General features: G+C 40.3%; 1 protein-coding gene across 2 annotated transcripts; it reads left to right on the plus strand.

Annotated features, from left to right (window-relative positions):
* Window positions 1–4,289: 4,289 nt before the first annotated feature.
* has2 (hyaluronan synthase 2) lies at window positions 4,290–14,344 on the plus strand. Of its 2 annotated transcripts, XM_055211736.2 has the most exons (5): window positions 4,290–4,820; window positions 9,740–9,837; window positions 9,946–10,366; window positions 11,931–12,032; window positions 12,390–14,344. In XM_055211736.2, the coding sequence occupies exons 2-5, from the start codon at window positions 9,740–9,742 to the stop codon at window positions 13,317–13,319; spliced, it is 1,551 nt and encodes a 516-aa protein (XP_055067711.1). In that variant the 5' UTR covers window positions 4,290–4,820; the 3' UTR covers window positions 13,320–14,344. The 2 variants fall into 2 exon arrangements, with proteins under 2 accessions (XP_055067711.1, XP_055067710.1); XM_055211735.2 differs by having other exon boundaries at window positions 4,291–4,820; window positions 9,740–10,366.
* The last annotated feature ends 2,066 nt before the right edge of the window (window positions 14,345–16,410 follow it).

Below are 16,410 nucleotides of genomic sequence, written 5' to 3' on the forward strand. Positions count from 1 at the left end.
GGCTGTGGAAATGGATAATGCGCTCCAAGCAGAAGTCACCACACTACCATAGCAATTATGTTTTCTGTATCTACTTTTGCCATAGTGTACACTATTTTTGCAATCTGCTCTATGAGGAATAATCTCCAGTAACTCCACTGACGAAGGTCCCAGCCATGAGTATGTCGCCTACGGGCAAGAGTCTCATGCTATAAAGAAGCTTTGAAGGCCAAAGACGTGCTTCAATGTGGAAGCGAAGCTATAAACAGAAGCCCTCGTATTTCCTGTCGGCCAGCTGTGGTTAACTTTCTGACCCCCCTGTGCTCCGTTAACTTCATAATGAACAGCAAGAAACTGATCCGGATTATTTCACTGCTGCGAAACGTTCATTAACAGAACTTCAAATGTGGACAGCAGCACCGTCCCATCCAGTCCATGTGGTTCTGGTGTGCAATTTGGTAGTTTGCCCATCAAAGCAAACTACGCATATCACAGTCAATAAATTCTCAGTATTATTTTCCCTAATGACTAGGACCGTGTCATGACAACCGTTTCTGCTTTCGAAACTAATAAACACGCCGATAGCTTTTATTTCATGTTGTAGGAAAACTCCTGGTAAGCAGATAAACCTGCAAACCTGCAAAGTATTTGCATGCAAACATCCACTTTGATTCAGAATACTCAATGAAATTTGTATAAAATTGATTTTAATTCCATCCAGTGCCATCCTAACATCAAGCACGGTAGAGACAGAGCAAAAACAGGCAGAGCGGAGTATTGTCAACCTGATTTTGACTCTCTTTCCCACAGTCGCTGACATGTGCACCCCACACGCACAGTGACACAGTGAGAAACACATGGAGAGAGGCACACTCTGTGCTCAATGCCCTCATTCTCAGCTTAGCTCTCCCACGTCTGATCTCCTGATGATAATCACCTCTACTGAAAGGGCCAGTTATTGGGGTGGGTTACACACCACAGATGATAGCGTAGCCACCGGATGCACTTTTGGAAAATGTGAGTTAGGTGCTCTGTTTTAAAGTTCAAAAAGCACTTCCCTTCATTACTCACACAGTATTCACTGTCAATGTCAAGTGCTCGTGCAGAAGAGCAGAGGCGTACGGATAGTGAGCAAGCTGCGATGAATCTCAGTGTAATCTCTGAGCACAGATAACTCAGAAAAAGACTAACAGGAATTTACGATAAACAGTAACTAGTATCATACTCGGAACGCCGCGTAATGGCTTTAAAGAAGACATATTATGAAAATCTGACTTTTTCCATGTTTAAGTGTATAATTGAGTCCCCGGTGCTTCTATTAACCTAAAAAATGTGAAAAAGATCAACCCATTAACTTAGTTTTGGTAAACCATTCTCTGCAAGCATGTGAAAAAATATGTCATTGAAATTTGGCTCCCCTTGTGATGTCAGAAGGGGATAATACCGCTCATTTGCATTTAAAAGGACACACCCAAAAACAGCACATTTTTGTTCACACCTACAAAGTGACAATTTTAACATGTTATAATAAATTATCTATGTGGTATTTTGAGCTAGAACTTCACATACGTACTCTGGGGACACCACATCTTAAAAATGAAATGTCCCCTTTAATATCATTCATATATTTAAAGGTATAGTGGCGGTTTCCCGGACCAGGATTAGCTTAATCCAGGACTAGGCCTTAGTTTAATTAGGAAATATAACTAGTTTTAACAAACATGCCTTACTAAAAACATTACCCGTGTGCATTTTGAGGTAAAACAAACGGCACTGATGTATTTTAAGATATGTCAGTGCAAGTTGTTTTCAGTTTGGAGAGCTCTTAAAAGTGTTTAAGTCTAGGACTAGTCTAATCCCTGTCCGGGAAACCGCCCCATAGTGTGTTTTTAGTGGCGTCTTGCAGTTAGATTTGCCGCGGCAACGTTCAATTTGCGCCATTTGCGCGCCGCGAGACTTCCAGACACGCGTCAACGCGTCTTCATATTGACTTAACATTGAAATCACTCGCGCTTGATGCCTCTAACGCGGCTGGTGTGAACGCAGCATAAAAGTAACACAATGGATCCTTAAAGGGGACATTTGACAAGACTTTTTTAAGATGTCAAATAAATATTTGGTGTCCCCAGAGTACGTATGTGAAGTTCTATCTTAAAAATCTCATGTAGATAAGTTATTATAGCATGTTAAAATTTCCACTTTGTAGGTGTGAGCAAAAATGTGCCGTTTGGGGTGTGTCCTTTTAAATGCAAATGAGCTGATCTCTGCACTAAATGACAGGTCCGTAGTTGGATAGTGCAGATTAAGGTGCTGTATTATCCCCTTCTGACATCACAAAGGAAGCCAAATTTCAATTACCTATTTTTTCACATGCTTGCAGAGAATGGTTTACCAAAACTAAGTTACTGGGTTGATCGTTTTCACATTTTCTAGGTTGAAAGAAGCACTGGGGACCCAATTATAGCACTTAAACATGAAAAAAGTCAGATTTTCATGATACGTCCCCTTTAGATGAAAAGTTTTTATCATTTCTCCATTTCTCCATAGCTGTTCTGCAAAGCATGTTTTTAGTAGTGAGCAATTGAGCAACAATTTTCAAGAGGGATCAACCTCCAAAGGAAAACATTCAACTCTATCCACTGTTTAATGGCATATTTGTTTGACTTTCGTGGTTTTGGTTAAAGAGCTGTGCTATCTTAAATACAAATTAAGGCCAATCTAAAGAGGTCTTGAGAGGAGACGTAATTTGTGACCGGCAGATAAGCAGCAATCCGTCTTACAATGACTGGGCCTTTGTTCGTATTGAACATACTTATCCACAACACTATATGGATGTTAAACAATTTGATTATACAGTAAGTGATGTTTATGTGTAGGTTTTAGGCCTTTAGATGCAGATATTGGAAAGACGCCATCTGCAGTAGGGCTTTTAAACAGTTTAGGCAGTGTGGTGCCATCTACACCCTTCTCTTCATGTCCTAGGTCTAAACACACAGAAATCAACAATACCATCAGTGTCTTTAATCTAAACAAAATGCAAAATGAGTTACACATGGGCTCTCAATGATGCCATTGTTCCGAGCGAAATCAAGAAAGACCGTTAAAGTCTGTAAAATCTAAAACTAAGAAAAAATAAGTTATCTCAGATTTCTTGCCCCATGTAGAGGCGCGGGCCCTCGGGTGGTTTTTGGGGTGCCTGACAGGATAAGATCCATGCGTATGGAGCACAATGTCGTACTGTACTGGCTACAGTATCGCATGTAGTGTACGTTTTTTAAATGAGTCAGCAAAACATATGGTTGCTCTTCATCAAAGTCAGCAAAGGGTCAAAAAACCCCTGTGAAGCCAGGAGTAATTACCTTTCATCCCTCAGCACCTCGGCTGCAGGAGTCCGGAGTCTTCACGTACGCCACGTACAGGAGGCGATATCCTACAAAGACACCGGAGCGTTTGTTATACCTCTCTTTCAAACTAAGGAAGCATACATCTAGTTTCTTTTTTGGGCGATTGCCCGTGTCTCCTTCTTCAAATAAACAGTGGCACAAATTAACACATAAGAAACGGGCTTTCACTTGAACAAACAGCGCGTGCTGCTGTGCCTGCTGAGCAGAAAATCCCGCTTAGTAGATTTGATTGACAGGGAGATGTGGGCAAATAATTAATGTGTTTAAATTATAGGTAACTTATTGTTATTTTATTTTTTAGACATATATGATACTTACAGTGGTAACATGACGTTTTAAAAGAATCGCTGTATGTGTATATTAAAAATATCTTAATATTGTATGGGACTTCATTCAGGATGATCACTGACTGACACACACACACACACATAAACGCACGTGGTGGGAATATATCAGTAGATTTAATATTGTGTGGCGCACTCTAGTGGTAAATATGTTTGTTACACTACATGCTCTACAAAAATCACAAACACTTCTGAAAAGTATTGCCCAGTAAGTTTTGTGAGTTTTGTTTACAATCCTCCGATGATAATCGGAAAATATCCTCATATTGAGTGGTGCATTAAAGGGGGGTTAAAACCCAAAAGTCTCTCAAATGCTTCGTTTTCCTATACATGACATTAGTAAATATTTAATATCACAGATTACTTTTCATTTTAATTTATTTTTAAAATATTGCAATATTTTGTGATGTCCATATATACCAAAAACTCCTCTTTATATGTCCTTTTCTTGTGCTTGTTCTCAGCTGAAGACTGTTTGGCTAATTGCTTGATAAACGCTCCCACCCCCTTTTCGGAAGTTTGAATGGGTAGCACTTTTTCCTCTTAGATGTTCTTTCGCTCCTCCTCACCCCCGAACCAACCCCCTTATTAAAACAACTCCAAAACCCTGCCCGGTTAAAAAGAGTCTTACAAATGTATGGGTTACAGGAAGCATAAAGTTATAGCGTCTGGGAGAAATTAGACGCAGAAAAGGACAGTTCACTACTTAAACCTGTACGCTTGGAAAAACTTGAATGAATTACATCTTAACTCACCAACATTGACTACTGTTGGATAACGTTTTTATTTTTTTATGACCTGTCATCATCAGAATTGACGGCCAAGATGATCCAACAGACCTCATCACATCAAACTGATGCAAAATATATATGATCAATGTGTTGGGAGGAGGCGAGAAACCTGAATGTGTTCATTCGTTATATGGAAAACGTGGATATTGCACACCTTTACGGCACAGATGCTCCATGCGGGTCTGCTCTGATTTCCCACCCAAAACTTTGATGGAAAGGTCTGTACAGTCTCAGTGGTGCGTGCAGAGCCTCGTCGGACATCCCTGTTAACTAACGGGACATCTCCACATAGCTCCTCCAAGGTATGGTTATCAATGCGTAACTTTTTTAACGCAAAGATATATATTTATTTTGCCTGTTTAGTTATATTTGCATGCATTTTGTCCTGAAATTGTGCAACAATTACGAGGTCCGATATAAATTTGAATAAATGGAGCTCAGCCATCAGCTTGTGCGACATCAACACGTGCCATTTTTTTTTCTTTAAGGCCCCACAGGTTGGGTTTAATTTCATGTACCATATTTCTAAGTAACAAACGATACACATATTCAATAGTAGTTTGTACAATAAATCCAGAAGGTAATGTACAGACAATTCATTTTCTTAATGAAATATCCCACTTGTTACTCATACATCATCATGTAACATTTTAATGCATAGGCTATTTTATTTCCCGGTGACGTATCATCACAGCATAATATTGTGTGATGGCAGACTGGCTGTTCTGTCTGCCCAGTTTCACCATTTTACTACTGTTTGAAAGCTTATGCTAAACATCAATAATACAGTTAAATGGACAATTGTACATTTAATTAAAATCTGTGTCTATACAATTTAAAATTGAAATACTGTTCGAACACGAGGGCAGTATATGAGTATTTACCGGTATTCCCACTGTAATCCATTGTTTTAGTAACTTTGTAACCAATGACAGTACAGCGCAGAGCAGCTATTGCGCGCTTCCAGTAGAAAGCTTAAAATGATGGTGACGCAACCTACTAATGATGCGTCATGACGCTGTTAGTGCGTCAGCGGTTTTCATGGTAATGAGCAAAATAGTTAACAAGTGCAAACTAAGCATATGGAAACACTTTAGAAACTTGTAAGGATAGCTGGTTGCAGAATGACACACTATAATATGACATAAAATCATTCTTAGCAAAAACATTTTGTGTCAAAGTGATCATGCAATGATTCTTTAATTTAAAGAGATTTGACCTCTTACAGCTCCTAAATGTCCAGCTTAAATAGCTATTTGACATTAAGTTTGCACATCATTACCACTTGCATGAACACGGCACAGATTTTTATTGTGGAATAACTGTGGAATCAAAAATTAGACTGGATTTGAAGATAAACATTACAACTTTGGCACAGAATATGTGCACAGCTGTTCACTAAGCACAGACTGTTATGTACAGATGTGGAAGGGGTCCTCGCAATGGCAGGGGACCCCTTAATGGCAAAAGCTCATAGTATAATAACTTCAGGCACTTGCAGTATAACAACTTGTGAAAATGCCACCTCATTTTCCTTCTGACAGTCTCAAGCATTAAGAAAACAACGATATTTAAGGATAAAAATGTAATTGTTAACTAGACATGTTCCTTATCAGCTCCCATAGTGGTCGAGTTTAGCACTAAACCAGACAGCAGCCCGAACAGCAGCAGCAAACATGGCAGCCACAATGTCTGACAAGGCCACACCACAGATCAATGACAGATTGATGGATGTGACTCAATGCTGGTGGTTCATTTGGGAGGGGACTGTGGCAATTCCCCAAGTTCTCAGATTCTCCACCGCCTTAGCTAGGAGAACAGAACCACCCACCTAGAAGAAGCAGCCGTTTCGGCCATAGTCCATCTCAAAAGGGCAGTAACAAAACCGTGTCTCTAGTTTTGTCTCCGCGCCGGAATTCCCACCGACACGATGGAAGTTAAATGGCTTGTTTGATGGGGATACCATTAGTTGCATTTTATCTGTTTTACCAGCTTTTCTTGGAGATTCACCCCTATGATGTGTTTCTATGAAATGTTTTAACATTTTAACTGGTACCTTTTTTTTACAATTTTTACAGATAACATAGGATGGTTTATAAATGCATGAGCATCAGTTAACCACATATTGATTTGACTTGAGAAGACTGTTCTCACAGGTTCAACTGTTGTTAAATATTCATGCACCATTGCACTATCCCCTACTTTCCTTTTCTCGAAAAAGAGAGTTAAGCCCCAGTCTTGGATTTCCTGCTGCATAACAACTGTCTTGAGGGTCGTTGATGACTTATTGTGTTTCAAATAAAGCTTTGTTTAAACAAAGCTCTTCCAAACCTGAGGATAAAGATGAGCAAATCCTCCGTCTCCATTAAATTACGCAACCTACCTCCCCTAACGTTCGGGCATAGTAACACGTTCATTTAGAAAGGACTTCTACACTGTGGCTGGCCATTGATGGCCTTTTAAAAGGCCTAATCTATTTTTCCCTATTGACCATCCATTGAATGATTGATCTGCACTCTTATTTGATCTAAAACAAGCATTGACTCATTTTGTCTTGCTGTTCACAGGGGAGCTTTGCAAGCCTGGGTCCCTTATGCCTCGTGCTAATTTACTTTTGCTGCACTGTAATATTTCATCTACCTTCAAAGCTAAAGTTTAAGTTTTCCCTATTGAGGATGATTCAATGCTCGGTGAACCACTCCCTGCTCCGCTTTAGGACCGCTGGAGTGTTGCCAGACCTTGAGAGATAATGTACACACCATACATGTTGTCACAGACGTGTTAGCATGTGTTAGTTGTGCAAACAATAATATTATAAGCATTTTACCACATGGGTTTCAAAGCAACATGCAGTGCAAATATATTTCACATTTATTATTTGCTTATTATTAGGCTTATTTGACATACAAGGAAATGTCTTGCGCACACTTTTATCCCTAAGCATCGTCTAAAGGCGAGCACATCCCCCCCATTAACAACAATGCATAAACTTTCATCCTGGGAGAGACAAAAGAGAACGCCAAATTGGGTAAACACCAGAAATGAGCTCACTTAGACAACAGCCATTCTGCTATCACACACGACCGCAATTAGTCTAAGTGTCCTTTCGCATGTTGGCTTCGTTTTGCTGTGTCAGCAGTCTTAGCACTTTTAAATGAGTCATTTGGGTTCATTTAGAGTGTAAAGTGAGACATGAAAGCAGGTTTGGGGATACCCCAAGAGCAGTGAACACATTTCAGACATTAGCAACACCTAATCCAGTGGGCCTGCACGTGTCTGTGTGGACGAGGTGTGGTTCGGCGGGTCTGGAGGGCCCTGCATCAAGGGGCCGTAAACTCGCCAGATGACGTTAAAGGCTGCAACACGTGCCAGTTAGACTCGGGCTGTGCTGGAGTTGATCATATCGGCCTCCCTCCTGATCACTCGCAGCATGCCCGAAACCGCTTCCTAATCTGAATCAAAGGAGAACGAATCGAGATCACATCAAAGCTCTCAGCGGTGATAGTCGATTAAACAAAATGCAGACATAAATACAACAGTGGTCTTTAGCGGTGAGAAGACAGAGGCCCTCTGAAATCTAAATTTCACTGTTCATGTGTTCCCACGGAGATATAAACAGATGATGTCAGAGGGTGGTGCTGCACACTCACGTCTGCCAAGCAGATGGGGAAGTGCATTAGTGAGGAAACATGGAACAAATGGTCATAGAGACCGTCCAGATATTCGGGAGAAGAGAAAGAAATATGACTCTGTGTCTGACGTTTATGCCGCATGCATTGGATTCGGTGACGTGCAAAAACCTGTCACTATAAAGCTGTCCACACATCTGCTGTAACTTGCTTTATATGTGCCGTCTCTCTAATAATTCTCTCTTATTAACTTCCTTTAAAAAAATCTTTGGCCACATTTGCAGATGCATTGATTAGTAGCGTTTATATAGTAGAAAAATTAACTTTTCAAGCATTTCACAAAAGTGATCTTTTGGGGTTTTAAATTCTAAATAAATTAAGATTTTGTTTAAGATTAAGGTATTTGGACACTTCACTACAGTAGGAAAATGTCTAAATGATTCACTTGATGAACGCCACCTGTTACTTCTCTGCTTGTGTGAACTGGAGAGAAACTGGCCTTTTATATTCACTTATAAACTTGGGACCAGCTGGTTAAAAGTTTGTTTTTTTTTTTTTGGAAAAAAACTGGCTTAACCTCCTAAGACCCGAGCTTTGGTTTGTCTTAATTCAGATTTCTACCAGCTATTTTGGGGTTAGGAAGAACCAATAAATATAATAATCAAATATTTTTCTTCGAACTTGAAGCAGTGTAATTGGCAATGTTTATGTACAACAGTTTCCAGTTACACAGAATTAAGTATTTTGGTGCGAACAACAAAAAACGTGACATCCACATATGTGGCAGGGTTCCCACGGGTCCATGAAATCCTTGAAAGTTTGTGAATCTATGCGAAAAAATGTAAGGCCCTGGGAAGATACAGGTCATTGAAAGTGCTTGAATATATTTTATGCAAGAAGTTTTCTGTGGGGGGGAATCCATATTATTCCCTGTGTAGTGTAGGATAATATCCTAAAATTTCTAGCCTTTTAAGCACACATGCTAAACTGTTTGCTTTAAATGCATATATCTTTTGTATGTGAATGTTGATTCATACTTTTTGCATAGTTGTGTTTGACACATGAAAACGTCTCTGGTTATGTATGTTACTGTTGTTCCCTGAGAAGGGAATGAGGTGCTGCGTCTCCCTTGCCATACTTCCTGCGTCCCTGTAACACCGTTTTTGGCAATATTTCAGATAGCGATATACTTCCTGGCTCCCGTGTCACCCTGTCTTTGTTGTTAAGCCTCACCATTGGTTGAATTTGCTATACACATTCAGACACACTTTCCCCTGGAGGCGTCCCCAGAGTGTCACCACAGTTGCGCAGCGTGAGTTCCCTCGAAGGGGAACTGTAACAATGTTTCTTAAAAGGTACATGATGTAACCTTGCTCTCACTTGAAATGTGTCCCCACATTTAGTCCTTGAATTTGAGGTTTTGGGCCTGGAAATTCTTTGAAAGGTCCTTGAATTTGAAGTTAACTAAGGTGTGGGAACCCTGATGGGGACATCTAGGTCTTAGGAGGTTAAAATGAAATGAGTGCAACCCTAACTTTATCAGGGGCACAGATCATTATATTCACCACCCGATTTCTTCTTCTTGCTTTCAGATGAGATGTGATAAAGTTGTCACCTACCTAAGGATCGGTGGGACGACGCTGTTTGGGATTACGCTGCTTGTGGGAATCTCTACTGCCTACATCATGGGGTATAAGCTCATAACGACAGCAGGCAATTATTTGTCCTTCGGTCTTTATGGGGCAATTCTGGTTGTACACCTCATCATACAGAGTTTGTTTGCTCTGCTGGAACACAGGAACATGAAACGGTCTCTGGAAACGCCCATCAAGCTGAACAAGTCACTGGCCCTTTGCATAGCTGCCTATCAGGAAGACTCCAACTACCTTAGAAAGTGTTTGTTATCCATCAAGAGGCTCACATACCCTGGCATAAAGGTCATTATGGTCATCGACGGCAACAGCGAGGACGACAAGTACATGATGGACATCTTCCGAGACATCATGGGCCGGGACAAGGCCGCCACGTACGTTTGGAAAAGCAACTACCACGAGCGAGGCCCCGGGGAAACCGACGAATCATACGCTGAGAGCTTACAGCAGGTTTCTCACCTGGTTCTCAACAACAAGTGTGTGTGCATCATGCAGAAGTGGGGTGGGAAGAGAGAGGTCATGTACACCCCCTTCAAAGCCCTGGGAAAAAGTGTCGACTACGTACAGGTGAGTCCATTTCTCTCAGGCGGCTCAGCCAAGTACACAGGGCAAAACGGGCAATGCGTACAAAGAGGCTTTTGTGACTCCTTAAGTGGATGCTAGACTGGAGCATGTAGTAAGCTGAGGGTGAGGAAAGTACATTCCTGTTTAACACTGATGCTGTTCATTCGGACGCTTGTGGAGGAAATCATTCGCATATCTCAAGACTATTTCAGGCACTTCCAGAACACATCGCTGGTATTTTCCATCCGCGTTACTATTAGATCATTATAGTGAGCTTTTATTTAGCTCAAAGGAACGTGTGGAATAAATGTTCATGTTGCATACATAAGTTAAACCATCTGTTTAAAGCTTTAATCTGTTTAAAAGTGATAGTTCACCCAAAAATGAAAATTCTGTCATTTGCTCATCCTTGTGTTATTCTGTTAAACACAATAAAAGATATTTTGATTAAGCACACAGTACTCATTGACTTCCATAGTATTTGTTTTTCCTACTATGGAAGGTAGTGGGTACCACAGCTGTGTGCTTACCATCATTTATCGAGAATAATAACCCAAATTTTTGGGGTGAACTATCCCTTTAAGTATTGCATGGAGAAGTTACTAGTGCTCCAGCTATGTGCGATACAACATCTCTGCTGATTTATCAGCAAAACTTTAGAGATGTATTTTTGGAGACTTCAGCAACATCCGGTTTGTGCAATAGATTTTGATTTAAGACTTTTAGCTTGATGAGTTTGAAAGCTTTAAGTAATCTAATGAAAGAATATACAAGAAGGCAGGCCTCTAGCTGTCATTCAGAAGCAATCATGCAATGACTTTTCCAACAAATAATGTTGTTTTATCCACATGCCACCTGGTTCCAATAAGAACCCTGACCTTTGCTCTGAGTGTGGAGCCCTAATTGTGTTTAACTTATCGCGGATCTTGCTACCAGGGTTGTGGTTATTCTCACTGTGGGGTTCGGTTGTTAAAGCTGATTGGCATAAACTTTCTTTGTGAAGATCAAGATAACCTCTGGGCAATGTTCATCTGCCTAAAGTTTCAGGGGTTAATTCGCAGAACAGTTCCCAGAATCGAATTAAATTAGATGCAAAACCCAGCATCTTGTTCAGTGACCACCTACAGTTCAGTTGAACTCCCCCGTAGCGTTTAAACGCTTGACACGGTTTTTGAACACAACGTCCACATGTTTGTCTAATCTAAATTACTGGCACTGGAATTGAACGTGTAAGCCAGAGCATGGTGACTAATGCGTCATGTGGGAGAGTTCAATACACAATTCAGCAGCACATCTGATTCTTTTTGACCATGCAAACAAAGACAATCTGGTTTCTATAGATGTGATTGTGGGAAATAATGTTCGCAACACCACAATTTCAATGACGCAGTCTTATTCAATAACACAACGCTTGAGATTAAGACATTTCTGAGAACAGATACTTTATATCAAAGGCTGAGAGAAAAATCTTGAATTAAGAAGTGCAACATTATATGCCTTTTATTTAAAGCATCAGGCATGTAGTGTGTATCCTGTATTGAAGTATCTTAATTGGTTCTGGATGCAGGTATGTGATTCAGACACAATGTTGGATCCGGCATCTTCAGTGGAGATGGTGAAGGTTCTGGAGGAAGATCCCATGGTTGGAGGAGTAGGTGGAGATGTGCAGGTATGTTTATGATGCTTTCCTTATTAAACCTTTATCAAGCAGTTTTATAGAAGGATCCATTTTATATTTTTTATATATAATTGCAATAATAAAACTGTATAAAGATGGCACATTTTACAGTAGCTGTTTGTGGGTCACTGCTTAATGGATTTGTCCATATCAGCTTTGTTGTTTCCCATACCATATGGAAACTTGATTCATATTCATGCATTTTACTTTGCATCTTATACAAAGAGCCTTTACATTTTACTGTTTAAGTCTACTCGTCATTTCCGTATTAATGTGTGAAGATATCCATGACCTTCCACATGTTAAACTACAGACTCTTTGATTTCAAATTCTGTTCTTTCCCTCTAGATTCTGAACAAATACGAATCGTGGGTCTCCTTTCTCAGCAGTGTGAGGTATTGGATGGCGTTCAACATCGAAAGAGCCTGCCAGTCGTATTTTGGGTGTGTTCAGTGCATCAGCGGGCCCTTGGGGATGTACAGGAACTCCCTGCTTCAGGAGTTCTTGGAGGCCTGGTACAATCAGACGTTCATGGGAAGCCACTGTAGTTTTGGCGACGACCGTCACCTAACCAACCGAGTTCTGAGCCTGGGATACGCCACGAAATACACAGCTCGCTCCAAGTGCTTGACCGAGACGCCCATCACTTACCTACGCTGGCTCAACCAGCAGACCCGCTGGAGTAAATCCTACTTTCGAGAGTGGCTTTACAACTCCCTGTGGTTTCACAAGCATCACCTGTGGATGACCTACGAGGCCGTCATCACCGGCTTCTTCCCCTTTTTTCTCATCGCCACCGCCATCCAGCTCTTTTACCAGGGAAGGATCTGGAATATTCTCCTGTTCCTGCTCATTGTCCAGGTGGTGGCGCTCATCAAGTCCTCATTCGCCAGCTGTCTCCGTGGGAACATCGTCATGGTTTTCATGTCCTTCTACTCAGTGTTATACATGTCGAGTCTTTTACCGGCTAAGATGTTTGCAATAGCCACCATAAACAAATCCGGTTGGGGAACATCTGGACGGAAGACCATCGTGGTGAATTTCATCGGACTCATTCCCATCTCCATCTGGTTCACGATCCTTTTCGTCGGCATCATCTATACGATCATTCAAGAGACACGAAAGCCTTTCCCAGAGTCGGAGAAAATCGTTTTGATAATTGGCGCAATCGCGTATGCCAGCTATTGGGTTGTGTTTTTGACGTTGTACGTGGTCCTCATCACTAAATGTGGCAAGAGGAAGAAAGGCCAACAGTATGATATGGTTCTCGATGTATAGTGTTTTCCAAACGACCCTCCCCTTTTCTACGTTTACATTACAACCAATCTCCGACCGCTTTCTGAAGGTGGGCTATCCACGTGTGACAGGAAGTGACACCGTAAGGAGACTTTATTGCTGCTGTGACTCATACTTGGGATATTCCTTTGAAGTGAAAAAGGAAAAGGTTTTAATACGATTCAAACTGTTAATGAGAGCTTTTACACTCTTGATGTTTTAGTATTTCACCACCAAATGACGACTTCTTTGCACTTTCACGTTCACTCTCATTATGCATAATGCTTGATATAGTACCTAAAGGAACCAAATACCTCAGTGGTTATGTTTGCATTGTGTGAGTGTTTGGGAGTCGGATAAGACTCGTTTTCTTAAGTAATTTATGATTTTTTTAACATTAGTTTGTTTGATATATATATATAAATATATTCTGTATGTATACAATTTTAGATCGAAATCCTACACGTCCGAGTATTTTGATTGTGCTGTACTTTTGTATTTGCATAATGTATTTTATTGCCTTTTTATATAATAGACTTGTTTATTTTATGCCTAGCCACGACAGATTCTCTATTTTCATTAATTTTTAAATATGCGTAAATGCTTTGTGCATTTAACTGTTGGGACATTGTGTATCTGACCAAAATGTGAAATTACGAAGCTGGATTTGTCTCTGTGATGACAGCGTTACATGCCAAATGGAGGGATAAGTTATTAATTGACAAGAATGACAATGAACTCATGTTATTACAGTAAGTGTTCGATGAAAGATCAGACTATTTATGCAACACTTTGGTTTATAGCTTTTCTTACCTGATACTTTGCTAAATGTTTCGTTATATGAATTTGTCCTGTGATGTTTCATTTGAATGTTTTGAATTGTCGTGTCAAATTAGTGGCAGTCCCGTACAGCCTATGTGAGGTCGATATGCGGCATTGGACTATGCAAAATCAGAGATCAAATTGCTTTGCAAGTTTTGTAGTGAGTGGAACTAGAACATTTGCACAAAACTAAATGATGCACAAAATGCCTCTTGTGATTATTTCGCACAATCATCCATCAATGTCCAGAGCATTTTCAGAGATGCTACACTTTTATTTAAAGTGACACCACACATTCATTTCCCAGTGAAGCCATGGTTTTAATCCTTCGGGATTCTTGACAAATATATAAATATATATGAAGATTGTCTTTGAATTGTATATCTAAAAGATGGTGACACAAATTGAGTTGTTACTCTTGTGTTTAACTAAACAAAGGATTTGAATGAATGATTATTTTTCATTAAGAGGAGTGAAGATAAAATATTCATTTACTTAAGATTAAGTAACTTAGGCAGTATTTTTCATAAAGCACTTTTTGTGTTTGTGCCAAATAAAAGATACTTTTTCATACATGCATACTGTTGCTGTTTTCTTTGTAAACGTCATGTACTTGAACAATAAATATATGAGACGATAAATGCGTTTCCTGTTTTAACTCTGCCTATAAGCACAATTAAACATTTGGATATACGATGAGCGGGGGAATTCCCGAGACCTCAGATTGCTCTTAAATGCAAAGACTCTCCCTTTTGCCATTTCATCATTGGCCGATGAGAGATGAATAGCATGATTCTTTTCATGCAGTATCAGGATGCAGGATCGCCATGGTGATGTTCTTTGTTTGCAACACATACAGTGTTAGCAGGATGGAGTGGTGGGGAGTCTAGACTAAGCACTGAAGCTCTATCCAAATCATAGCAGTGTGATCTCTCACCGCTTTTCTCCACATTTGTCCATAAATCAGAGATGATTTCATGGGTCAGGCTAAAGATGTACAGGTCATTCTTCTGTTCATAGCTATAACCTTGGAATTCTCGAACACTGAATTATGCCCACGGTAATCTTGGAAAAACTCTGGGCTGATAATGGCTCAAACCCAGGAGCCGACTTTACCGACTTTCCAAAAAATTCCAAGTTCCAGACAGTGTGCAATCTTGGCAGCCGCACAACTGCACTTTTCCACTCAGTTGCAGGTGGGAAGGATTCAGGCGAAGCTTCGGTCATGCTTGGAGTAGGTCAGATTTGACATTGTCACGGATTTACTGACAGGCCTTAAGGGGTGTTGCAGGGTTCCAGTTACTGTAATATTTCGGCAAGCATGTATGTGGGTCATTCTCAGAAAAGTGTGTTGAGTTATAGCTTCCAGTACAGTAACAGCAGTTACACACTCATAAATTCACCAAACACAACCCTACTGAAAAATCCAGCTAAGACCAGCATAAGCTGGTTTTAGCTGGTCCCCAGCATGGTTTTAGCTGGTTTTGCTGGTGTAGGAGGCTGGTTTTGCTGGTGAAGCAAGCTGGTCTAGCTGTGTTTTGGTCACATTTTAATCTGGTCTAGCTGGACTTAGCTGGTCATGCTGGAATACCAGCTTGCCCACCAGCATGACCAGCTTTGTCAGGCTGGGAGGTCCAGCATAAACCACCTTAAACCAGCTAAAGCCAGCTGGAACCAGCTACCAGCTTATGCTGGTTTTGGCTGGATTTTTCAGTAGGGAAGGCTGTATGGCAGTGGTTCTTAAACATTTCCGCGTGCATCCCCCTTATATTGTGCATCCCTTTGTGGGCCCCCAAAGAAAATTCATGGCATGAATCAATCTCAAACTTAGAATTTGAATTAAAATATATTAAACGATACAGTGTAGTGCTGTTGCTAGTAGACTTATTGTTTCTGAGGTTTAATTACACAGAATGATAAATTCATGGCTCCCCTGCATCACCCCCCCCCGGTTTGAGAACCACTGCTGTACTTTATGCTAAGTAAAATAAATGGAAAAAACATTATTACCAAAAATATTAATACTGGGTGTTAGATTTTTTCTTAACAACAAGAACAAAATAAGTTAAAAAGAACAAAATAAGTTAAAAATAAACAAAAAGAAGTTGTTGAAAAAATACATTAAAGGGATAGTTCGGCCAAAAACGATATTAAACCCATTATTTACTCACCCCCAAGCTGTCCAAGTTGCATATGTCCATCGTTTTTCAGACAAACACATTTTCTGATATTTTAGAAAATATTTTAGATCTTTCTGTTGATTAAATGTAAT

The sequence above is a fragment of the Misgurnus anguillicaudatus genome, chromosome 10 (assembly GCF_027580225.2).
Source record: "Misgurnus anguillicaudatus chromosome 10, ASM2758022v2, whole genome shotgun sequence".
Lineage (NCBI taxonomy): Eukaryota > Metazoa > Chordata > Actinopteri > Cypriniformes > Cobitidae > Misgurnus > Misgurnus anguillicaudatus.

Coding starts and splice junctions, on each gene's coding strand:
- has2 (XM_055211735.2), top strand. CDS start 9,740: ATGAGATGTGATAAAGTTGTCACCTACCTAAGGATCGGTGGGACGACG. Junction 10,367..11,930: donor AAAGTGTCGACTACGTACAG/GTGAGTCCATTT, acceptor TTCTGGATGCAG/GTATGTGATTCAGACACAAT. Junction 12,033..12,389: donor GAGTAGGTGGAGATGTGCAG/GTATGTTTATGA, acceptor CTTTCCCTCTAG/ATTCTGAACAAATACGAATC.